The sequence below is a fragment of the Danio aesculapii genome, chromosome 14 (genome assembly GCF_903798145.1).
Source record: "Danio aesculapii chromosome 14, fDanAes4.1, whole genome shotgun sequence".
Lineage (NCBI taxonomy): Eukaryota > Metazoa > Chordata > Actinopteri > Cypriniformes > Danionidae > Danio > Danio aesculapii.
The window spans coordinates 28,693,427-28,712,957 of record NC_079448.1 but is presented as its reverse complement, the minus strand read 5'-3'; the positions used below and the strand labels follow the sequence as shown (position 1 = coordinate 28,712,957).

At 36.4% G+C, this 19,531-nt stretch overlaps 2 protein-coding genes across 2 annotated transcripts; both read right to left on the bottom strand.

Moving 5' to 3' along the window:
- Positions 1-3,807: 3,807 nt before the first annotated feature.
- On the bottom strand, positions 3,808-14,822 carry eef1g (eukaryotic translation elongation factor 1 gamma). Its single transcript, XM_056471950.1, has 10 exons — positions 14,761-14,822; positions 13,807-13,965; positions 13,658-13,721; positions 12,288-12,430; positions 12,054-12,197; positions 9,971-10,100; positions 6,425-6,647; positions 6,174-6,346; positions 5,880-6,004; positions 3,808-4,100 (listed from the first exon to the last, which is right to left on the bottom strand). Exons 1-10 carry the CDS (start codon positions 14,770-14,772, stop codon positions 3,942-3,944), a joined length of 1,332 nt encoding a protein of 443 aa, XP_056327925.1. The 5' UTR covers positions 14,773-14,822; the 3' UTR covers positions 3,808-3,941.
- A 627-nt stretch (positions 14,823-15,449) lies between these two features.
- polr2g (RNA polymerase II subunit G) lies at positions 15,450-19,242 on the bottom strand. The gene is made up of 8 exons (XM_056472868.1): positions 19,119-19,242; positions 18,899-19,008; positions 18,666-18,825; positions 17,098-17,148; positions 16,944-17,009; positions 16,772-16,843; positions 16,612-16,645; positions 15,450-16,475 (listed from the first exon to the last, which is right to left on the bottom strand). The coding sequence occupies exons 1-8, from the start codon at positions 19,128-19,130 to the stop codon at positions 16,462-16,464; spliced, it is 519 nt and encodes a 172-aa protein (XP_056328843.1). The 5' UTR covers positions 19,131-19,242; the 3' UTR covers positions 15,450-16,461.
- Between the last annotated feature and the right edge of the window lie 289 nt (positions 19,243-19,531).

Genomic DNA, 19,531 nt, shown 5'->3' with positions numbered 1-19,531 from the left:
TAATGAGAAATAAAGTGCATGGGGAGATAAAAATATACGTTGAAGGCAAGATGTGCTTTTGTGGTGTCCACAAGCAATTAAATTTACTAAAATAATACTCAATTTTATGTACAAAAGCATATTAGATTTAAATGTCTACTGTAATGTTTCAAAAATGTTTCTAGAAATAAAAAGTCAAAACATGGATGACATATTCAGTGTTACAGATATATTAAAATTAAGATTACCTACCGATTCTGACTCGTATTTTTTTTTTTATATATTAAAGAATGGGTGATAAGTGACCATACAAATATATATTCTAATATGTAACACAACACATTTAAATACTATGTCAATAAACAATTGAAGAGTTTAGATGCAAAAACCTCTAAGTGCCGTCTAAAATTTCATCTAAAATTATCATTTTTCTCAGGCTGCTGTGTGTAGTTTCAGTAATTTTATTCTGCAAAGAATAGGTTATTTTCATTGCCTTTAAAGTGAAATAACTGAACATGAACATAAGGTTGAGAAAAATGCTGATTTTAGAGGAAAATATGAGATGGTACGTAGAGGTTTTTGCAACTGAATTCTTCAATTACACCCTACAACAAATTCAATTTAATATATTATTCTGTGTGACCCATGACTTTTCCTTTTTATTTGGTTTTCTCTTAAATTCTTTGTGATCATTTCTTCACAGTGAAATTATTAGTTAAATTATGATAAATATAGATAGTTCTAATTTTGCATGCGTTACTGACTAATCCATTTAAAAAAAACAGATTTGTACTACCATTATAGTTTAGGATCCCACAGAAATGATTGAGAAAAATATGACCCAATGAAATGAGAAATATGTTGTTTTATTTATGCAGAGTGATGCATGTATATACGTATTATATTAAAACAATTATATTCATATGAGATGTCAATTTTGTCATATCATATAAATTGAGATATTTGGCTGTTTTGATATTGTTTTTTTCAGTCTGATGGATAAAAAACATCCAAAATACAATTTTGAATATTTCTTTTATAGCACTATTACTTTTGTAAATAGATTTTAATGAGACTGTATATTTTAAAGGTTGTTTTCTCAACATTATTTTTTATTCTCATGCATAAAAGACACAAATCTCCACTTCAGCAGCACTTACATCAAACTCCTTTCATTCATACTTATATTCTGAAGGATTTGGAGGATGTTTATATAGTACTCTAAAATGTCACAAAAAATTAAACCTGACTTCAATGTTCGTGTTACTGATGAAGTATATGGTAATAACTATTTGCCAAGAGCAGTCATTCAAAAAAACAAGCTGTAACCCTATTTAACATTTGTGATGCTTGAAATCTCCTTTTGTTGAGAATTGTAAAAAACCCAGCAGCCTTCAGGTCATGCAAAACTTCAAATGAGAGCCCACAAGCCCATATTAATATGAGAATCATGTGCGTAAAATCAATGTCTTTACTCTTCAAAGGCCTGCAAGTGAACGTCCTGCGAAAACACACACACACACACACACGCACACACACACACACACACACAGTGTAAGGTTAAGGTTAAGTGAGGCCAGCAGCAGCATTGAGGACACACCCTGTGTAACTCCACCATTGAGCAACACTGAGCTCTTCAGCAGGAATTTGATCACTGCAACTCACTTTAATAGATTATTTACGCAAATATGAAAATTCTGTCACTCTTTACTTTTTTCCAACCTTTATGTTTCTTCTGTTAAACACAAAAGAATATATTTTGGAGAAAGCTGAAAACCTCTGACCTCCATTTTAGAAAAACAAATATGGAAGTCAATGGGTACTGTTTCAAGCTAAAAATATATGTTTTTTGTTCAACAGAAGAAATGTGAAGTGTGATGGGTTGTTAAATGATGACAAATTTTACATTTTTGGTTGAACTATACCTTTCAGCACTGAAACAAACATCTTTTGCACTCCAAGTAGAAACCCTTTTCTATTTTTTTTAGTAGTGGGGGTTCTGATTAAGTTGCTCTCCCGTGTGTGTCCCGTCTCCCGCGTTTAATGTAGCTACTTAAAGCGCATTTCGGGGTTGTTTACTTCTCCCACACGGATAAAGGTTGTGTTCCTTTGTTTCATATATGAGATTAGCGCTCAGATTCCAGCACATTAAATCAATGAAGCGTTGGAAACAAAATAAAAGGATAAGTTACCGGTCACGCCCGCGGGCAGGGTGTGGCTTTTTTCGTGAAGTTTACACAGTCTTACCTCAGGTGTGTCAACCAACATGACAACCTTAGCATACTCTAACGCTCAGAAGTGTGTGGATTTTAGCAAGTGAGTGAGCTGTTTTGCTGGCAGAGTAAAAGGAAAAAAATTCGTGAATAAAAAGACAGACATGTTTAAACAGTCTATGCGTGCATTTGTCAATTTCGTAACTTGAAGCTTTGCCTATGGCAAGATGCTTTTAAATATCATTAGAAATGCAAAGTCAAAAACTAAAGTGATTCTACACAAGGCTTACCTAAATTCTCTCTCTCTCTCGATAGATAGATAGATGGGCTAACCGGGTCTTTTAACTGAAATCTTTTAAGCCTGTGTTAAAATGTGATTCAAACTACCCACAAAAGCCTATTAAATGACTGCTATATATATATATATATTTTTGCAGCACAAATGCTCAGTTTAGTTTCAAACCGAAGTGAAATATTACCATTCACCTCATAGTATGGGTTAACACAACCTGGGGCAAGATGTAACATGATTTACACCAGGGTGAGCTGTAACAATACAGAATTGACAAATAAAATGGATTTAAAAGATGAAGAGTTTTCAAAAAAGTTGGTGTCTGTCGGTGTTAAAAAGCTGTAAAACAGGCAAATGTGCATCAGCTTCTACAATTGAACAAGTTGTTCTTGCAGGCTTCATGAGCCCACTAAAGAGAACAGGTCAAACACTGACCCTCAAAACTTCTTTGGCTTTCAGATCTTTCTCTTCCAAGACATAGGCCTATATAGATATACTGAAATCAAAACACATAGATGGCTAAACTTGCTTGGGATTTCACTGATACAACTAACCAAAATTTGTTACAACTGACCCTTGCAGCCAGAACTTTGTTCACCTCAGATAACAGCTAAAAGTATTAATACAAATAACTTGCATTAAGAATACATACAGACACAATAGAGACTAACTTTGAGAAGTTTCACAACAAATCAGGCATTCCTTCAGGCTCACTTTACGAAACTTTGAATTCAATTAATGTATTCAATTTGAAAAGCAATCAAAATGCCAAATAGTTTGCATGAAAATGTAGTTCAAGGGAAGTCAAAACTTTGCAATACAAAAAAAATCACGAAGTACAATTATCTAAAACACTTCAGCATCTTTAACTTGGGACCACACTGGAGGTATTGAAGCGTGACCTTAGGCTCCCTCTGGTGGATTTCAGTTTTACCAATTTTTCCAAAAGCTGGAGTCAAAACATGCAAGCATTCTCTTAATTAAATGGCTGAAACGCCATTTGTTTCCAGAGCTCCAATGATTTCCAGACTTGAGGAGTGTATCATAATTTATATGCTCTCAATCTCAGATCCCAGGAGTGTATCAGGCACTGTGGGGAAAAAATACTTTCTGGGAACATTAAAACCAGCACTGCCTAATTAAAAGCAAATTTCATACTTTCAACCTTGTTCAAAGCTTACCAGTCTCCCCCTAAAAACTATTGTAAACGTTTATAAAACAATTTAGATTACAAAACTGCGAGAGGCTTAAAAAGGCAGATCTGACAACAAATCAAGACTTGTTTTAAAATGCCCTCCTACAAACAAAGAGACCAGAGAGGGATTGTGAAAAAAAAAAGGTTTATTTTTTCAACTTAAGTCTTCCTTCCACCACAGTTCAAAGCCTTGTACATGGGATTCTCAAACAGATTTCATGTCCATTGATGCTGACGTTGATAAATATTAGGCATAGGGTGTTCACTTGAAAATCTTGCCCTGGTTGAAAGGTTTGCCTACATGTTTGAATTCACCCTCCCATGCAAAGTACTCTTTCACCATGGTCTTGCACTCCTCGCTGTCCACATCCAACTTGCGCCAAGTGTAGGACTCGTAGTCGATCTGCCAATCGTCACTCAGCTGTGGAGAGTAGAAAATTAGTCAAATTCTTAGGGCTGGTTGTAAATGCACGAATTGTATCAAAAGCATTAAGAGCTATTGTCCATATTTATTTTCTGATCCATTACGTACAGATGCAAAAATGACCACTGAATTTAAACATTTCTGGACTTCTAAATAGTTTTTAAATTATGTTTTAATATTTACACATTGAAAAATGGCACTTAAACTTCTAATAAAAATAGATTTGTATCAAATAATAAATTAATATTTAAATAAAGTGCATGTTTTTAAAAGCGTCTTTATAATCTGGGATAAATTACAAAAAAAGTTAATCATTGAAGTAACTTCACAACAATTGTGGATTTAAAAGGACCGTTAAACAGGAATGACTTCCTGTACCATGCTATCTAAACCATTTAAATTGAATTGGCAACCACAAGAGAAATGTTCCACAGAGAAAATCTTCTTCTGTAATGTGCTGGTTTTTATCTAACACCAGTTTTCTCTTTCTGTGAAACATTCAAGACTTCGGATATTAAAGTTGTTTACTCCTGGAGCCCTGCTGCATTTGTTATTGCTTTAGTTTGATCACACCAGCTGTGTTGGGAGGAAGAGATTGTTTGGTTACTGGTCACAACTGGACAAATCTCAAAACAGCCAATGTTCCTTTTATTCTGTGCTTTGTGTAAACATGACGAAAGCCACTGGAGTTAAACATCGACCATGTGCCTTGGATTTAATTATTTTATTTTTTTTAAAAAGCAGCTTTTTAAAACTTGATCTAGCCAATCTGCCTTGCAATGTTCATAAAACTAACAGACCTTATTAAACAGATTTACACGCATAAGGCTCATTTAGATTAACAAAACTCAAAACAAAAGACTGAAATTATGTCTCATGTTTGTTTCAAGTTAGCATTCATTTTCATTTATAAAAAAAAATAGTGTGGATTACACTCGCAGCAAAATGTGCATCTCGTTTACGCTTCTCTCTTTATAATACGACACCAGATACATTCACCCCCCCAGAACTGTCAAAACTTGTGAAACAAGCTCCAGTGTCTTATTAAAGAGGATTTCATCCTCAGTATCTAATGTTTTTAATAGGCCTTGTTAAAATGAACAAATATAAATTTTGGTGACTTGAAGCAATAACTGCAATTAATAATTTAATTCCGTTTGCTCATGATGGGCTCGTGTTTACTTCAGAGCTCTGGAATAATAATAATAATAATAATAATAGAGAAAAGAGGAAACCTTAAAGTTTTGACCTGAACAGAAAGTTAAATCCTAGATGATCAAAACATTTTAAAATCAATTCTGGTTTAGGTCCACGAGCATCCCTGCAGAGTTCTGGCATTATGTGCTATTCTGGAATTTGCATAAAATTTGTTTCTATGATGGTGATGGGCAGACTTAATCTGCAATGTCCTGGCTAGCAGCACTTCACACAATCCAAAAAGATAGCGTGTCAGGTTCCCAACTACATTTTGATGACCTTTATATTTAAACATTTGGTTGATTCTTTATCCAAAGCATTTAGCCTAAAAATGAATGTCAAACGTAACTCCACAATGAAAACATGCATGAGAACAGGAATTTTAACATGTTTTACAGGTTTTGCCCAACTGGCTTTTTAGTGCGTTTCAGGGGAATTGGGTTTGAACTAAATCCAATGAGTGTCAGTCTGACCCACAACAAAATTCAAAGTTTATATCAGCTCAAATAGGAAACTTTCCCTTTAACCGAACTATAAGCACATGTAGCTAGTATAACAGTTGTTGGTAAAATTACTCACAGGAAACGCAAGATCCTGGCCTCTGAAGACCCAGATACCAGAGATGCGACTGTCATTGTTTGCACCAAAGAGGACGACACTAGCGAATGCATTCTTGCGCAGTTTATCGAGTCGCTGGAACATTCCTGAGGAGAAGAGCAAGAGAGTACATGTACATTCAGTGAAAAACTATGCTGTGAGAAAGTCTTGCGCAAGTAGCACATGGTGAATTCAAATAAACCCGAGAACATTCCAGGCACTTATATTTCAAGATATCAAACGAAAATAAGTGCAGTCAATGTGATCCGAGCATACCTGTGATAAGATTACAGCTCATGAAGGCCATTGTCAGCTCTTCAGGAAAGCGGTACTCAGCATACCAGATTGAGAAGCCCTCGCGATCAAAGTGATCCCAGAAGTAAGGCAATGCCACGGTCATGGTGTCCTCATTGGAGTATTTCCTCTTAAACTCATCCATGACAAAAGAACTAGCAGTAGGAGGACAAAAGGCAGAGTGATGAGCGCCAACACACTCTCAAGCTCTAAAGCGAAGGTGTATTAAGTACCTTTTTGGAAGGTGAGCAAATGGATCCTTTGCTTTTGGCTCAGAAGCCAATGCAGCCTCACATTCATCCATCTCCTCCTCAGCAGGGGCGGCTTTCTTTTCCTCCTTTTTCTTCTCTTTTTTCTCCTGCTGCTGCTGCGGTTGCTGCTTGCCTCCTTCCTTGCCACCTTTCTCCTTCTTGATAGGAGCCTCCTTCTTCGGTTGCATCTCGGCAAACTTCTTAGCTTCAGAAACAAGCAAAGATATACTGAAACTTAACATTAAGGACAGAAACTGCTTGCACTGAATATTTTCATAGAGGACAGGACTCTTGTATAAAAGCATATGTGAGATTTGTTTTGGAGTTGTCTTCTGCAAAATATTGCTCACTTTAGAAGAGTCACAGAAAAATAATAAGCACCAAACAGCAAATGTTTACTTGGTGTTCAACGCCAGCATTGAACACCAGGGGCCTCATGCATCAACGCTGCGTATGCACAAAAAACGTTGCATACGGCAGCTTTCACGCTCACGTTTGGATTTACTAACGATGAAAAACGTGAAGAATGTGCATTGGTCCGTTGCTACTTCATGTCTGCCGTACGTGTATTTCTTTTGTGTGTTTTGTTTTATTCCATTGGCGACTCCTAGAGGCAACTACATTAAATTGCACAATACAAAGTATCGCACAACACATGTGAAAAACATTGCTATTCATTTATAATTGATAAAATGGGTTAAATTGACATTATCCCATGTGGGATGGGTGGCTTCTTAGTGAGTGGTGTATTTAAAGATATTATTCCAGCTGAGTTTTTTTTTAATGTTTTTTTTTGTGTTTTTTTATTGAGCATAATTATTTTAGGAGACTGCGGTTATCCATTAAAGGCTTGGCTGTTAACAACCCACAAACAGACCAAGAGCGCAGATACAATGACGCCCATTCTCCCACTCGTCAGTTGTAGAGCGGGCGATTGGGCAGCTGAAATGCCGGTGGCGCTGCCTTGAGTGGAGGGGTGCTGCCATACCGCCCTAACAAAATGTTCCTCTAATACATCCGTGTCTCCCACAGACACTACTCGAGACAGTAAAGCGTCACCCACAATTGAGGCAAATCTCTCCTCAAAGAGTGTTAGTTCAGCATCCCCTGTTCCCCCGTCTGTTCGGTCCACACTTTGACGGTGCTGTTCTCCTCTTAACCTGCACCTTTACATCAGACCATTACGTTTAATTCACTCACAGTGTGATGTTCAGACCCCACTGCGTTAAATGCATCAGCTAAATTCTCCCACTCTATTTTTCTTCTTTTTTCATTAATTCCAGAGGACAAACTTGCAAATAACAGTTTCTCTTGGGTCTACCTCCGATAGGAGCACCTCCAATTCACATTCTATGAAGTTTCTCTTCTTGCTTGCTTTTTTGTTTGATTTAGCCAAAGTGGAGTCATTACCATATTTAAAAGGGGGAGGAGGCAAGTTTCACGTTAATTCGCATGTACAAAGAGAATATCCGTGAAATTCAGTGTACACAGCGTTTCATACATCTAAATATTTTTACTGCGTACAGACCAAGCTGTAAATTCTGTACTCAGTAAAAATTTTGTGTATGAAACGCTGTGTACACCGAATTTTCTGTTTAATGTTTAAGCATTATTCAACGCAAGTCTTCGTACAGTCTTTCAAGGCCCCAGGTGATTTCTATGACTAGTGTCGGAGTCGGGTAAAGTGTAATGTACAACTGTTGCCATTCTTCATAATTTCAGTTTAAACATGCATGTCCACAGGATACAAACAAAAAAAAAAAAAAAAAAAAAAAAAACAAAAAAAAAAAAAAAAAAAAAAAAAAAAAAAAAAAAAAAACACACAAAAATACTACTAGGGTCAGGGTGAAAGAGTGAAGTGCTTTTATTTTTAAATACTATTTTGGAATGCTTCAGAGTTAGCTTTAGCATGCCAGTCAAGATGAAAAGGAATTTAAGCCGCAATAATTTAAATTATTCGTTAAGACTAAAATGTCTTAATGATTACAGTGCAGCCCAAAATAATTTGACATTGCTCAAAAAAAAAACATTTAATATAAAAATTATTTAATATGCTCTCGATTGACTAATTCCCTTGATGCAGACACAAAAGAGACTCAATCTCAAAATGTGGATTTATCAACACTGACTGCTTTCAAAATTTGCCACAAATTATGGCAGAATGCTCCTATACACATGGATTTAATATTTGTTTGTGCTTCATGGCACTGTGCTTATAGACCCTTTTCACATGACGTCACACGGTTTCCCTCCGCGCAGTTTATCATTACTTCCGCCTACACAGAAATCCCAAAAGAGAACTCACCCAGTCAGCTGTACATTTTCTACAAAAACAGTTAAGACTGCGACTACGATGGTTTTCTATTGTCTGCATCCATGGTGAGACATCTGACATCTATTTATTAAAAATTATTGATCATCCAGATTTCTGCTTGAACCAAGAAAATGGGACTTTAAACAGAGTCTATTGCTTTGTGTTGCTGTCTTTACTGCAGATGAAGTTGGTATGGACTTGTCAGTAAAGATTTCAGGCGTTTACACGGGTGCTGCACATTTTTGTGTCAGAATTATTTCTGTTTTGTGTGTCCTGAAGAATAAATAAATAAGTAAAACTGTGGGTGTTTTACTGTGGTTGTACAATTCTACTGCCATTTCTTCCTATATAGGTATTTTATTCATGAACACGAAACATGTCTACTTAATATTCAAATTAAATGAAATAGAACAATGTTGTATGTGACTTAAAATCAAACGAAATCATTCTAAAAAAAAATAATTACAATTGCAAAAATAACACCAAGGAGCCTGCATTTGAATTCAGTATTATTAGATTATGAATTTATTTGTAGCATTATTAATTAAAAAGGTAGTACTAATATCCAATTAAATCTACGCAATGGGTGGCGGTAGGACATAATTCATTCAAATGAACAAACTATAACTAGATCAGTAAAAAATAAATGAAACTGGCTGCATTTATAGATGCACTTACCAGGTAATAAAAGATGATTTAGTAAAGAATTGTACGCATGCTGGAATGTTTACATGTAAATAATATAAATTCATATTCAGACCAGCATTAAAGTAAAAATAAATCCATTGAGGAAATAAACTTAAGTGAAAAGGTTGCTTTCCTTGATCAACAATAGCTTATTCCTATTTTTAATAACTTAAAGAATCATTTTCAAACTCAGCAGCACTCAGACAGCAGTTCAGTATTGAAAGAGAAACATTAGGACACATGCCCGATACCAACAGTCCTAAATCAGATCATGCAACGTTAATATTTTTATTTGTCCATTTTCCAGAAAAGTCTCCATTCATTGAAAGGTTAAACGGAACTAAAAATACACTGCGTTGCTGATGGGGGGGGGGAGTGAAGTGACATCATTGTAAAAAAAAAAAAAAAAAAAAAAAAAAAAAAAAAAAAAAAAAAAAAAAAAAAATGTCTATACCCAGACTGATTTTCTGTATAGGAGGTACCAAGATGTAGAGCCAAAACTAAAGAGGGATGGTTTAAGAACTTACCATCAAACTGAGCCATTTTCTCACAGAGCTTGACTTCTCCCAAAACAGTCTTAAACTGGGGCTGGTTGACGCAGGTCACAAACCAGCGAGTGACATTGGGATAGGGCTGACGGAAAGCAGGCTCAAGAACCTGGAATAAATCAACACAATATTAACATTGGTAAATATGCACAGATTACACACTCAATTGAGCACCAGGGTAGTTACACCAGCTGTTCTTAAACTCACTATACTAGAGACCTTGTAGTCGCTACAGAGTTTAAGAACTCTGCACTTTATTCAGTTGCACCATATGTTCTTGTGGCAAAACATAGGTTGTGCTCTTTATGACAAGACAGACTGCGTTCAAGTAGAAGTGGCATTAAGATGAAATCAAAAAATATTTAAATTATGGATTGTGATATTTGGCTCCACAAAAACACAATTTGGATTCATATGACAACACTAATAACAAGGAATTTCAATAGGTACATTACGATCACACAGCATTTGAAGCCAATAATGACAAATGCGAATACAAAATGCAAATAATTTAATACAATTGGTCTGCTGTGCACGACAATCAAATGTCAAGAGCCATTACTGATGTAGGGTTTATACTAGTGTTGGGCGATGTCGACCAATCTGACATCATACGATGTCTAATGTGAAACATCGAAACGGACTATGGCATCGTTGTTGTAGGCAGCAGTGAATTATTTATAAATAATTCATAAAGAATTCATTATTTGTAGCCTTCCGTTTCAACTACCTGACCCGCATAGTCTTTGTTTTACCAATAACCAAATCATAATTTTATAAAGATAAGTTGCACAGATTACCACCTGTCAATCACTTTTTTCGTGGGACTCTGGCATGAATAGGCAGAGTGATCTGTGTTGTTATACTGGCGTCAACAAACTTGGTTGGTAAAAAATGTGCACAATCAACAGCAACCAACCAACATTATCTGAGGTTTTCGCTAAAATTACTAAAGTACAAGCTTGCAAGCAAAAGATTGAAGCAGTGTACTGACACTGTGACACGTTACCTGTTAAATTTAAAAGACCGAAGAGTTATTAGACTCGATCCAGCAGTACATCCTTGAGAAACTGTCCGACGTGCACTGCTCTCTGGGGTTTTGCGCTCAAAGCACCTGCTCTGCTGACTGCTGCAGCACATGACCGTGTATGATCACATAGTGCGTTTTCAGCGGTATAGTGTAGAAGGAGGGCTTTTCAGAAATGCTAGGTTAAAACGCCAGTGTGGGCACGGATCATTTTCATTCTAAAATGCCATTTTAAAACTAAGATGTGCTAGTGTAATTAGGGCCATGTGTATTTTTCGTAAGCGGGTTGCTGCTGCGACAGAAGTGGGGCAGAGGATCGTGATGCCAGCTCAGCATCGTGATGTCTATCCATCATCAGCGATGGACGATGACATCCTCTATTGACCCAACCCTAGTTCACATGTTTAATACCTTTTAGCTCGTTAGCTTTTAGTTGGATATACTGGCAGTTTTTCCTGTATAGAGAATTACGAGGTGGCCACTTCCGTTCATTATTGCCACCACTTTTTTTACAAATCAGGCAGGTAGTAACGGCTACCAACAGATCCCAAGTGATGCTCAAGCACTGGTTATGTGTTTAACTACATTTAATATTAGCCTTTAATTAAACAATTAGTGCTGGGACTAGGGCTGGCAGACATACATACATAACACAGAATTTATTTGTGATTTAACTTCATGTGTGTATCTTGTCTATTAATAGTCTTATTACTTCACACCATGGGAAAAGGAAAGGCATGTGAGCTGGTTCAAATGCATGTCTCACAGTTAATACATGAAAAAGAACTGAATTCTGCCTTTTTTTTTGGTGGGTATGCTTGTGCATTCGTGTTCGTTGTCATTTCATATAGCACAGCATCTTTCCTGCTTACTGCCATGTTTGTGTGATTTTATGGCAAATGCGAGGGGAACTACAGGAACCTAGAAAGCGTCGCATGAGTGAAAAACTATTTACACTCAAACAAATTGATTTCAGTTACTACTCGACTAATCAATTTATCATCCAGGCCTGGCTGACATTTTCAAGAGACTCACCTGCTTGTAGAGCCAGAGCAGAGAGCAGACAACAGTGATGTCAGCCAGACTGACTCTTTCCCCAACCAGGAAAGTGCGAGTGTTCAAGTGCTGATTCAGGATGGCAAGGACTCGTTTCACCTCTTCCTTAGCCTGTTCTGTGGCCTATAATGCAGACAGAGTACAGTCTCACAAACCTTTCAATGCAACTGCTGACAGCAAGAGCGATTGTGTTTACAGGCATTCAATGCTAACCTGCTTGTTGAACTGCATGATTCCCAAAGTGGGGAACACCCATGCACTAGCTGGAGGGATGACCTCAGAGTCAGCAAAACTGACCCACTGCAGCACCTGGGCACTGGCCTGTGGAGTGCTGCCACGAAGGACGTCATTGCTCACTGTGAGGAGCAAAAGTCAGATGTAAATGTTGCATGTAATAAGAGAAACATTTTTTAAACCATCAACAGTCATGCATAGAGAAATTCAATCTGCCTTATTCTCCGCGTACGAGCGGGCGCAGCCATTTGAATCTTTTTGGCTCAAAACTTCCGGTCTCATTCGCTTCCAATCATTTTTAGAGGTTAAAAACAGCTCGTTCTGCTGCTTGATGTTGCAAACTGATCTTTTAGTATTATATTATTCTACTGTTTATGTATTGTCATGCAAACACTTGTTTATAGAGCGTGTAATTTGATCGTTTTCTGCCATTTATTATTTTTAGTCATTTCTCCCATAGGCAACTCAATCGGAAGTTCTAAAACAAAAATCGCAAAAACGAGCGCACTTCCGCATTGTAGAATAAGGTCAATAAGCCAAACAGTTTCAAAAATCAAATGATAGGAAGAGAGAAAAAAAAAAAGTTGAGAGATTCAGTTGAGGCTGTTAACTTTAGATGAAAATGGTACTGCATCAAGAAATGCCAGCAATACATTAAATGATTCGTGAAGTTGTCAGTTTTTAATAAAATACTCCTTAACGGACAATTAAATATGGATGTTATTAAGGTGTATCATTAAGGCACAAAAACACAGTAGATGCAAGAAAACAAACAATGAGAGTATACAAGTTTAAAAGTCAGCAAGTCCCAGACATAGCTCATTCAGCTCATGGTCATGTACAGCTCACACTTTGTGATTCAATAATCTTTTATGATTATAGCTTGTTAAAAGAGATGTCAAACTGCAGTAAAACGGCTGAAATCTTGAAATACTGACAAAAAAAAAAATTCTTTCGATGAAATTCTGTCTAACAAGCGATCAAGTATCACAGACTTTAGCCTAGGATTACAGGCATCTTTTAGAATTACCAAATTTTGTCTCAAACAAATCATGACCAAAAACGCAGCGCTGGTAGTACTTACAATATACAAGAATTAAAATCTTATTTAGTGTGAGGCGCACATGTTATCGACAATGAACCACTGAAGCAGACAAAGTAGTAATTTATTTTGTTGGTCAATTTAAAATGAGTCACAGAAATGTTTCTCAAATTGTAATTTCGATGACAACATACTGACACCAGATGAAAAGAATTGTTAAAATGCTACCATTTAATCAAATCAGATAACTATACAAGAAAAGGAGTGAAATATCAAGTGTAAACAGGCCCTAATAAAGATTACTTACAGTAGTGAGCAATGGCATTGCTCTCAAACAGACAGAAGCCATCATCACCCTGGTAAGCTGGAACCTAAATGATTGGGAATCAATTTCATAAATTAATTCTGCATAAACGCATATAAACACATGCTGGGGAAAAGGGAGAGAATACTGACCTTGCCCAAGGGAAAGTTGCCAAGAAAAGCAGGGGATCGGTTTGTCTGCCCAAAGGTGAAGGCAGGGGGGGTACTCGCAATCTTCAGACGAGCCCCACTGTACTGGGCAGCAATCTGAGCCTTAAAGGCCCTCCAGTTCTCTGGGTATGTGTAGAGAGTCTGCGGAAACACAAGGTTTGAGATTGAATTGCTGAAACTGATGCTGCTTGTTTGGCAGCGGCCCTCTGTAACACAAACTCAGTGCCAACAGAAGCTGCCCCCATCATTAAGACCACTCATAGAGCATTACACAGCACTTTCCCTCAGCCGGACACAGCTGACAGCAAACTGCCCTGCGATAAATTACTTCTCACTCAGCGTGTAAACAGTGTTTGCATATTCAAATAGAGAACCAATACTGCCAGAACAAAACACTGAACGGCTTCAATGACAATTTATGAATCTAGTGGTGCTAAGCTTTTAAAACTTATCAAATGCATAACCAATCACTAAATGTTTTGACACCCCGAAACTTAACAAGCAGGTATCAATAACTAAAGTAGAAAATTGTCTTATTAATGTGAAATGTTCGTAATTCAAATCAAATCGCTTTTCTACCAGCTAATATGCGCGCGGCACTTTCCTAAATTAAAAGCTAACAACAAATAACATGACATTTTGTCATCTAGGGGGGAAAAAGCTAACATAGCGTGTCATAAGGGGGTACGAAAACAAGAAACGTGGCACAAAGAGCGCAGCGCTGTTTCTGCCCGTCATCACTCTAACCACCTTATAAAGGGGTGTGGAGAGCATTTACAACAGAAATAATCATCGTAACAGCTCACAGAGAGAGCACTAAACCATTCTAAACGGAGAGAACATATGCAGATATAAGGATTGGGGTGATTGTGGCATGATTGCAGATGGAGATGAGCCGATATCAGCCGTCAGAGGGTTTTCTCCCATCTTACTCACCCCTGCCGCCATCTTCAGGACGAGAGAAAGGAAGAACGAGCGGCGCGCTGGTGACGTATAGACCTGTTCGGTCGCAGAAATAAAACGCAGTAAGGGTGCAAAGTGAGAGCTGGACGTGCTCCACTTAATTTATTAGGGAGCATCAGCGAAATTGCTTTTAAAACATGAATAAATGCTAAAATTGCTTAACCTATGTGTATAATAGTCTCGATCATCAATAATAAACACAGCTATATTTTAAATGTCTTTTTCCCCACTATAAAAAGTATTTGGAAAACAGATTTGTCCCTGTCCGACAAAAGCTTTAGTGTTTCAGTGAATTCATACAAGTTTGAAACGAATTTGTTTGATTTCATTGCTAATTTATATATAGTTTGGGTCCAGAAACTTTTGATATATTTTTTTCAGTAGGACATTTACAAAAAACATAATCTTCTAGTTTTTTCTAAAAATCTTCTAAAACAAATTCAGAATTTATACAATTGCTAAATAAACATTTTTTGATCAGTTAAAATATAAAAAGCAGTGGGTTATCCTTTAACTTGGGAATGATTAGGAAGCTCCATTTGTATGGATTTTCTTGCCAAAGTTGATTTCTTTGATGCGTAATCAGACATTGCAAAAGTAGCAAAAATCAACAACTTATGCACAACACATTTCTTTAAAAAAAGATACAAGACAGAGACATGTTCAAAATTTTGTGAGTGCTGTATTACAAAGGAGCAGTAGATAAGTACAGACAGACATATACAAAAACATGATAAAAATGGTCTTATATAGAAACGAGACTTTAGAACTCTAAAAACAAAGTGATGAATAATTACAGTCAAAACATACATGTCAATTTGCTCAAGATCAGATGTGCCAAAACTCGATCCTGGAGGGCCGGTGTCCTGCATATTTTAGTTCCAACCCCAATTAAACACACATGAACTAGCTGATTAAACTCTTTCTATGTGTAAAAAAAAAACTTCAAGGCAGGTGTGTTGAAGGAGACTATGCAGGATAGTTTGGGCAACCCTGCTCAAGAGCTTTCAACAGGCATATTTAATATACTATGTTCTCTGCTGCCTCACTATAGATTAAGTCAGGGGTGTCCAAACTCAGTCCTGGAAGGCCAGTGTCCTAATATTTTAGTTCCAACTCCAATTAAACACACCTGAACCAGCTAATCAAGCTCTTTCTAGGTATAGACTTCAGGCAGGTGTGTTGGAGGAAGTTGGGTCCTTCAGGACTAAGTTTAGACACCCCTGGATTAAATCTTTCTGTCATGTAGAGCAGGGGTGTCAAACTCAGTTCCTGGAGGGCCGCAGCTCTGCACAGTGTAGTTCCAACCCTGCTTCAACACATTTACCTGAAGCTCTCAAAGAAGCCTGAAGGACTCAATTAGTTGGATCAGGTGTGTTTAACTAGGGTTGGAACTAAACAGAGCTGCAGCCCTTCAGCAACTGAGTTTGACACGTGATGTAGAGCCACTGCTGAGCTACTCTTTGTTCCCATTCAACTTCATTTGGTTCCAAAATTGAACTTTAAACTTTACTACCAACATAGGGATAAAAGGAGACAATAAAAACAGAAAATGGAAAAAAAAAAAAAACTAACTAATCTAAATGAATGGGGAAATAATTACAGTATATACACAGACTATGTATCATCACCACAGCAACAACTCTCATATTTCCCAAATTCACGGCAGAAGAATCAGCTCACAAGACCTAGAAGAGTAAGAGACATATTAAGACAAAAGCTGGATATCATAACAAAAATCGTTCAAAGAATAGCATTAATGAAAAAGTTCTGATATCAATTTAAGAAGAAGAGTTTCAAGCTTAAACCGTAGAAAACACATACCCAGGTAGTCATCCATTAGAGATCCAATGGCAAACTAGTAAAAAATAAATAAAAGGATAAAACGAGTAATTAAAAACTGTTTATAAAATTAAGAAATTATTTATCCAAATATAGCTGTTAATATTAGTCGACATATTCGAGAAAAGTGGCATATACTTACAATATCATTCTTGTCCACTCGAGTTCCCACAATCTTTAGTCGAATTTCATCATCTTGTTGGATCACAATGTCCTGTTGAAAAAAAAAACATATATATATTAATATTTATTTAAAACTGTTGAAAAACAACTAAACTAAAAAAAAAAAAAAAAAAAATAGCATTCAATCCTACCTCATCGACTGTCTTGTAGCATGGAGGATTTGAGTTTGGATCAAACTCCATCTCAGAGGGAATAGACTAGATACAAAAAACAACACAGATTTAAGATTTAATTAAACATGTCTTTTACCAATTACACAATTATATTTTACTATGAAAAACCTACATGTCGAGAAATGAAACAAGACATGGGACCGATTTCTGTAAAGAGTCCAACCTGGGAAAAAAATAAATAAATAAATAAATAATGCAAGGAACACAGGAAAAATCTGTAGCAGAGAATAATGTTCAGTTTCATGTAGAGTGATCTTTCTCTTTGTAAGACCTTAATGTATTGTCAGGAGCCACGAGTGTTCAGTTTGTTTTGCCTGTGCATGTTTTCTTAACTCTTAAAAGTGCCGGTTAGACATGTGCCAAGTTCACTGCAACATATCCTGATAATAAACATTCCTAATATTGGTCTCATGGGCACTTCAGAAATACACTGACATATTATTTATGTAAGTATTAGAAAAAATTTTAGTATATGCAGATTATTGTAATGGTAGTGGTGTCAATAACTGGACCAAATACATGAAAACGTAATAGGCTATTTATTGTCAAGCAAACATTTTCACATTAATCTGGCCAATGACATGCCCGAGACATTGATTGAAAACGTTCAGATCCATTCCAGTCCTATTGTTCATTAGCACCTAACAATAAGGCTCCGTTTGTTAACATTAGTTCTACTTGTTCCCTACTCTTTAATCTTAGGTTATTACATTCTTAATGACTAATTACTCTAATAAAATTTTATAACTAACTAATGAAGTTCAGTAAATTACTCAAAACTAACACTGACATAATATCTATAACAAATGGGATCTAGTAAAGAGTTTACCCAATGCACTTTATAATCCTTTCACAGTTTATTTTGCTTGGAAAATCTGTTAAATGTGAACATTTAAGTACAATAATGCAATACACAAAAATGTAGTGTTCATTTGTTATTAAAACTGATTAATTATTTTAATACTGCTTAAGTCAAAATTTTGAGAATACCATAGATTGTGATAAAAGCTTCAGTAATTATCTGAAGATCTAGAAAATCTGATACCATCTTATGCCAACATAAAAGCTCTGAGGACCATTTGCCAAGGGTGTGAAATAAAGGTAATTATACTGCAGGGCTACTGAATGCTTGATTCTGATTGGCTGATAAAACCCAAGATGCGCAGTTATTTTTAAATAAATACACAGCTTAAGCAGTTCCGGGCAGGTCTTGACTGCATTACAGTTTCACATCACTACGCTGAATGGTTACAGTTTTCACAATCTACAACATTTAAGAATCAAAGCAAAACTAAAAGCTTTGGATAAGATGATTAAGCCGCTACATAAGTACTACACACTGGAGCTGTTTGAGGACAAAAATCTGACAAATGTCCTGAATTAAATTATCTGAACTGTATAGTTAGGTCTGGTAACCACAGTAGAAGCATAATAATTGTCTCCAGTCTACTGAACAATTAGAAAATCATACAAAATTATGAACATTTGTGTGTGCATTATTGTTTTAATAATTATTATTAATCATCCTGTATTAATTTTCTAAATGTTTCTTGCATAGACTGCAGGTTTTGTTTCAGAAGACTTGGAAGTCATAGGTTAGGTATGAATTACACCAATGCTTCGACTGTATATTGTGTTTCTCTGGTAGCTGTTGGCTGAAAATAAAAACACAAACCGTACTTTGTTAACCTGAGTGACAACAGCATCCACAACTTCTCCTTTGAAGGGACGAAAGACGATGGCTTTGTATTTGACGGGATACAACACAAAACCTCTGCCAGGCTGTATAACACCTGCTCCAATATTATCGATTGTGGTTACTGCAATAACAAAGCCATACCTGGGAAACAACACACAAGCATTAGAGACTCAGATCTCATAACGTTTATTCATTCATTGAATAAGTCACTCACTTTCCAGTACATGTTCCTTCAACCTCAGTGAACAGTTTCTGTTTGACTGTGTTCAAAAGGTTGGGTCCAAAATATCTTGGATGGAGGAGAATTTCGTGCTCCAGCGAGATCTATTGTGACAAACAACGTGAAAACAACAGTAAGCACAGAAAACATTGACGGACATAAATAAGTGCAGCGACTCAGTTGATACGTGAAAGTAAAACGCCCACTGACTTACGTGGTAAAACATCTCTTAATGTATTTTAGCTTCCAAAAGTCTCGAATTAAAACTTTAGAGCCACGACTTTTTATGTCAGTGCGTTCAGGCGCCGAACCTCGACAGCGACTCGAGCACACAAGTGTTTCCGGGTGAAGACAACTGCAAATTAAAAGCCCCAAGATTCCCTAGAAGTAAAGTCTCTGCTGGGCTTGTATGCAGTGATTCTGTTTTCTGAATTAGATTTTTATACACATGTAGACACGTCAACTGTTTTTGTTTATAAGGTTCCCTATTAAGGTAAGACACTGAATAGGAATAAAAAAATGAATTATTATTTATAAGCAGCTACTTCACCAGATGAATGATTATATAAAAAATTGCAAACATTTTTGGTACAAATTTTTAATGCTATGTTTAAATGCGCAAGGAGT

Excerpts from the sequence above, each read along its gene's own strand:
- eef1g (XM_056471950.1), bottom strand. Across the intron at positions 12,431-13,657 it reads CAATGCCATTGCTCACTACT|TGAGCAATGACGTCCTTCGT; the intron begins GTAAGTAATCTT and ends TGCTCCTCACAG. Across the intron at positions 12,198-12,287 it reads TCATGCAGTTCAACAAGCAG|GCCACAGAACAGGCTAAGGA; the intron begins GTTAGCATTGAA and ends TCTGCATTATAG.
- polr2g (XM_056472868.1), bottom strand. Across the intron at positions 16,844-16,943 it reads GCTACAAGACAGTCGATGAG|GACATTGTGATCCAACAAGA; the intron begins GTAGGATTGAAT and ends TTTTTTCAACAG. Across the intron at positions 16,646-16,771 it reads GAGTGGACAAGAATGATATT|TTTGCCATTGGATCTCTAAT; the intron begins GTAAGTATATGC and ends ATTTTTTACTAG.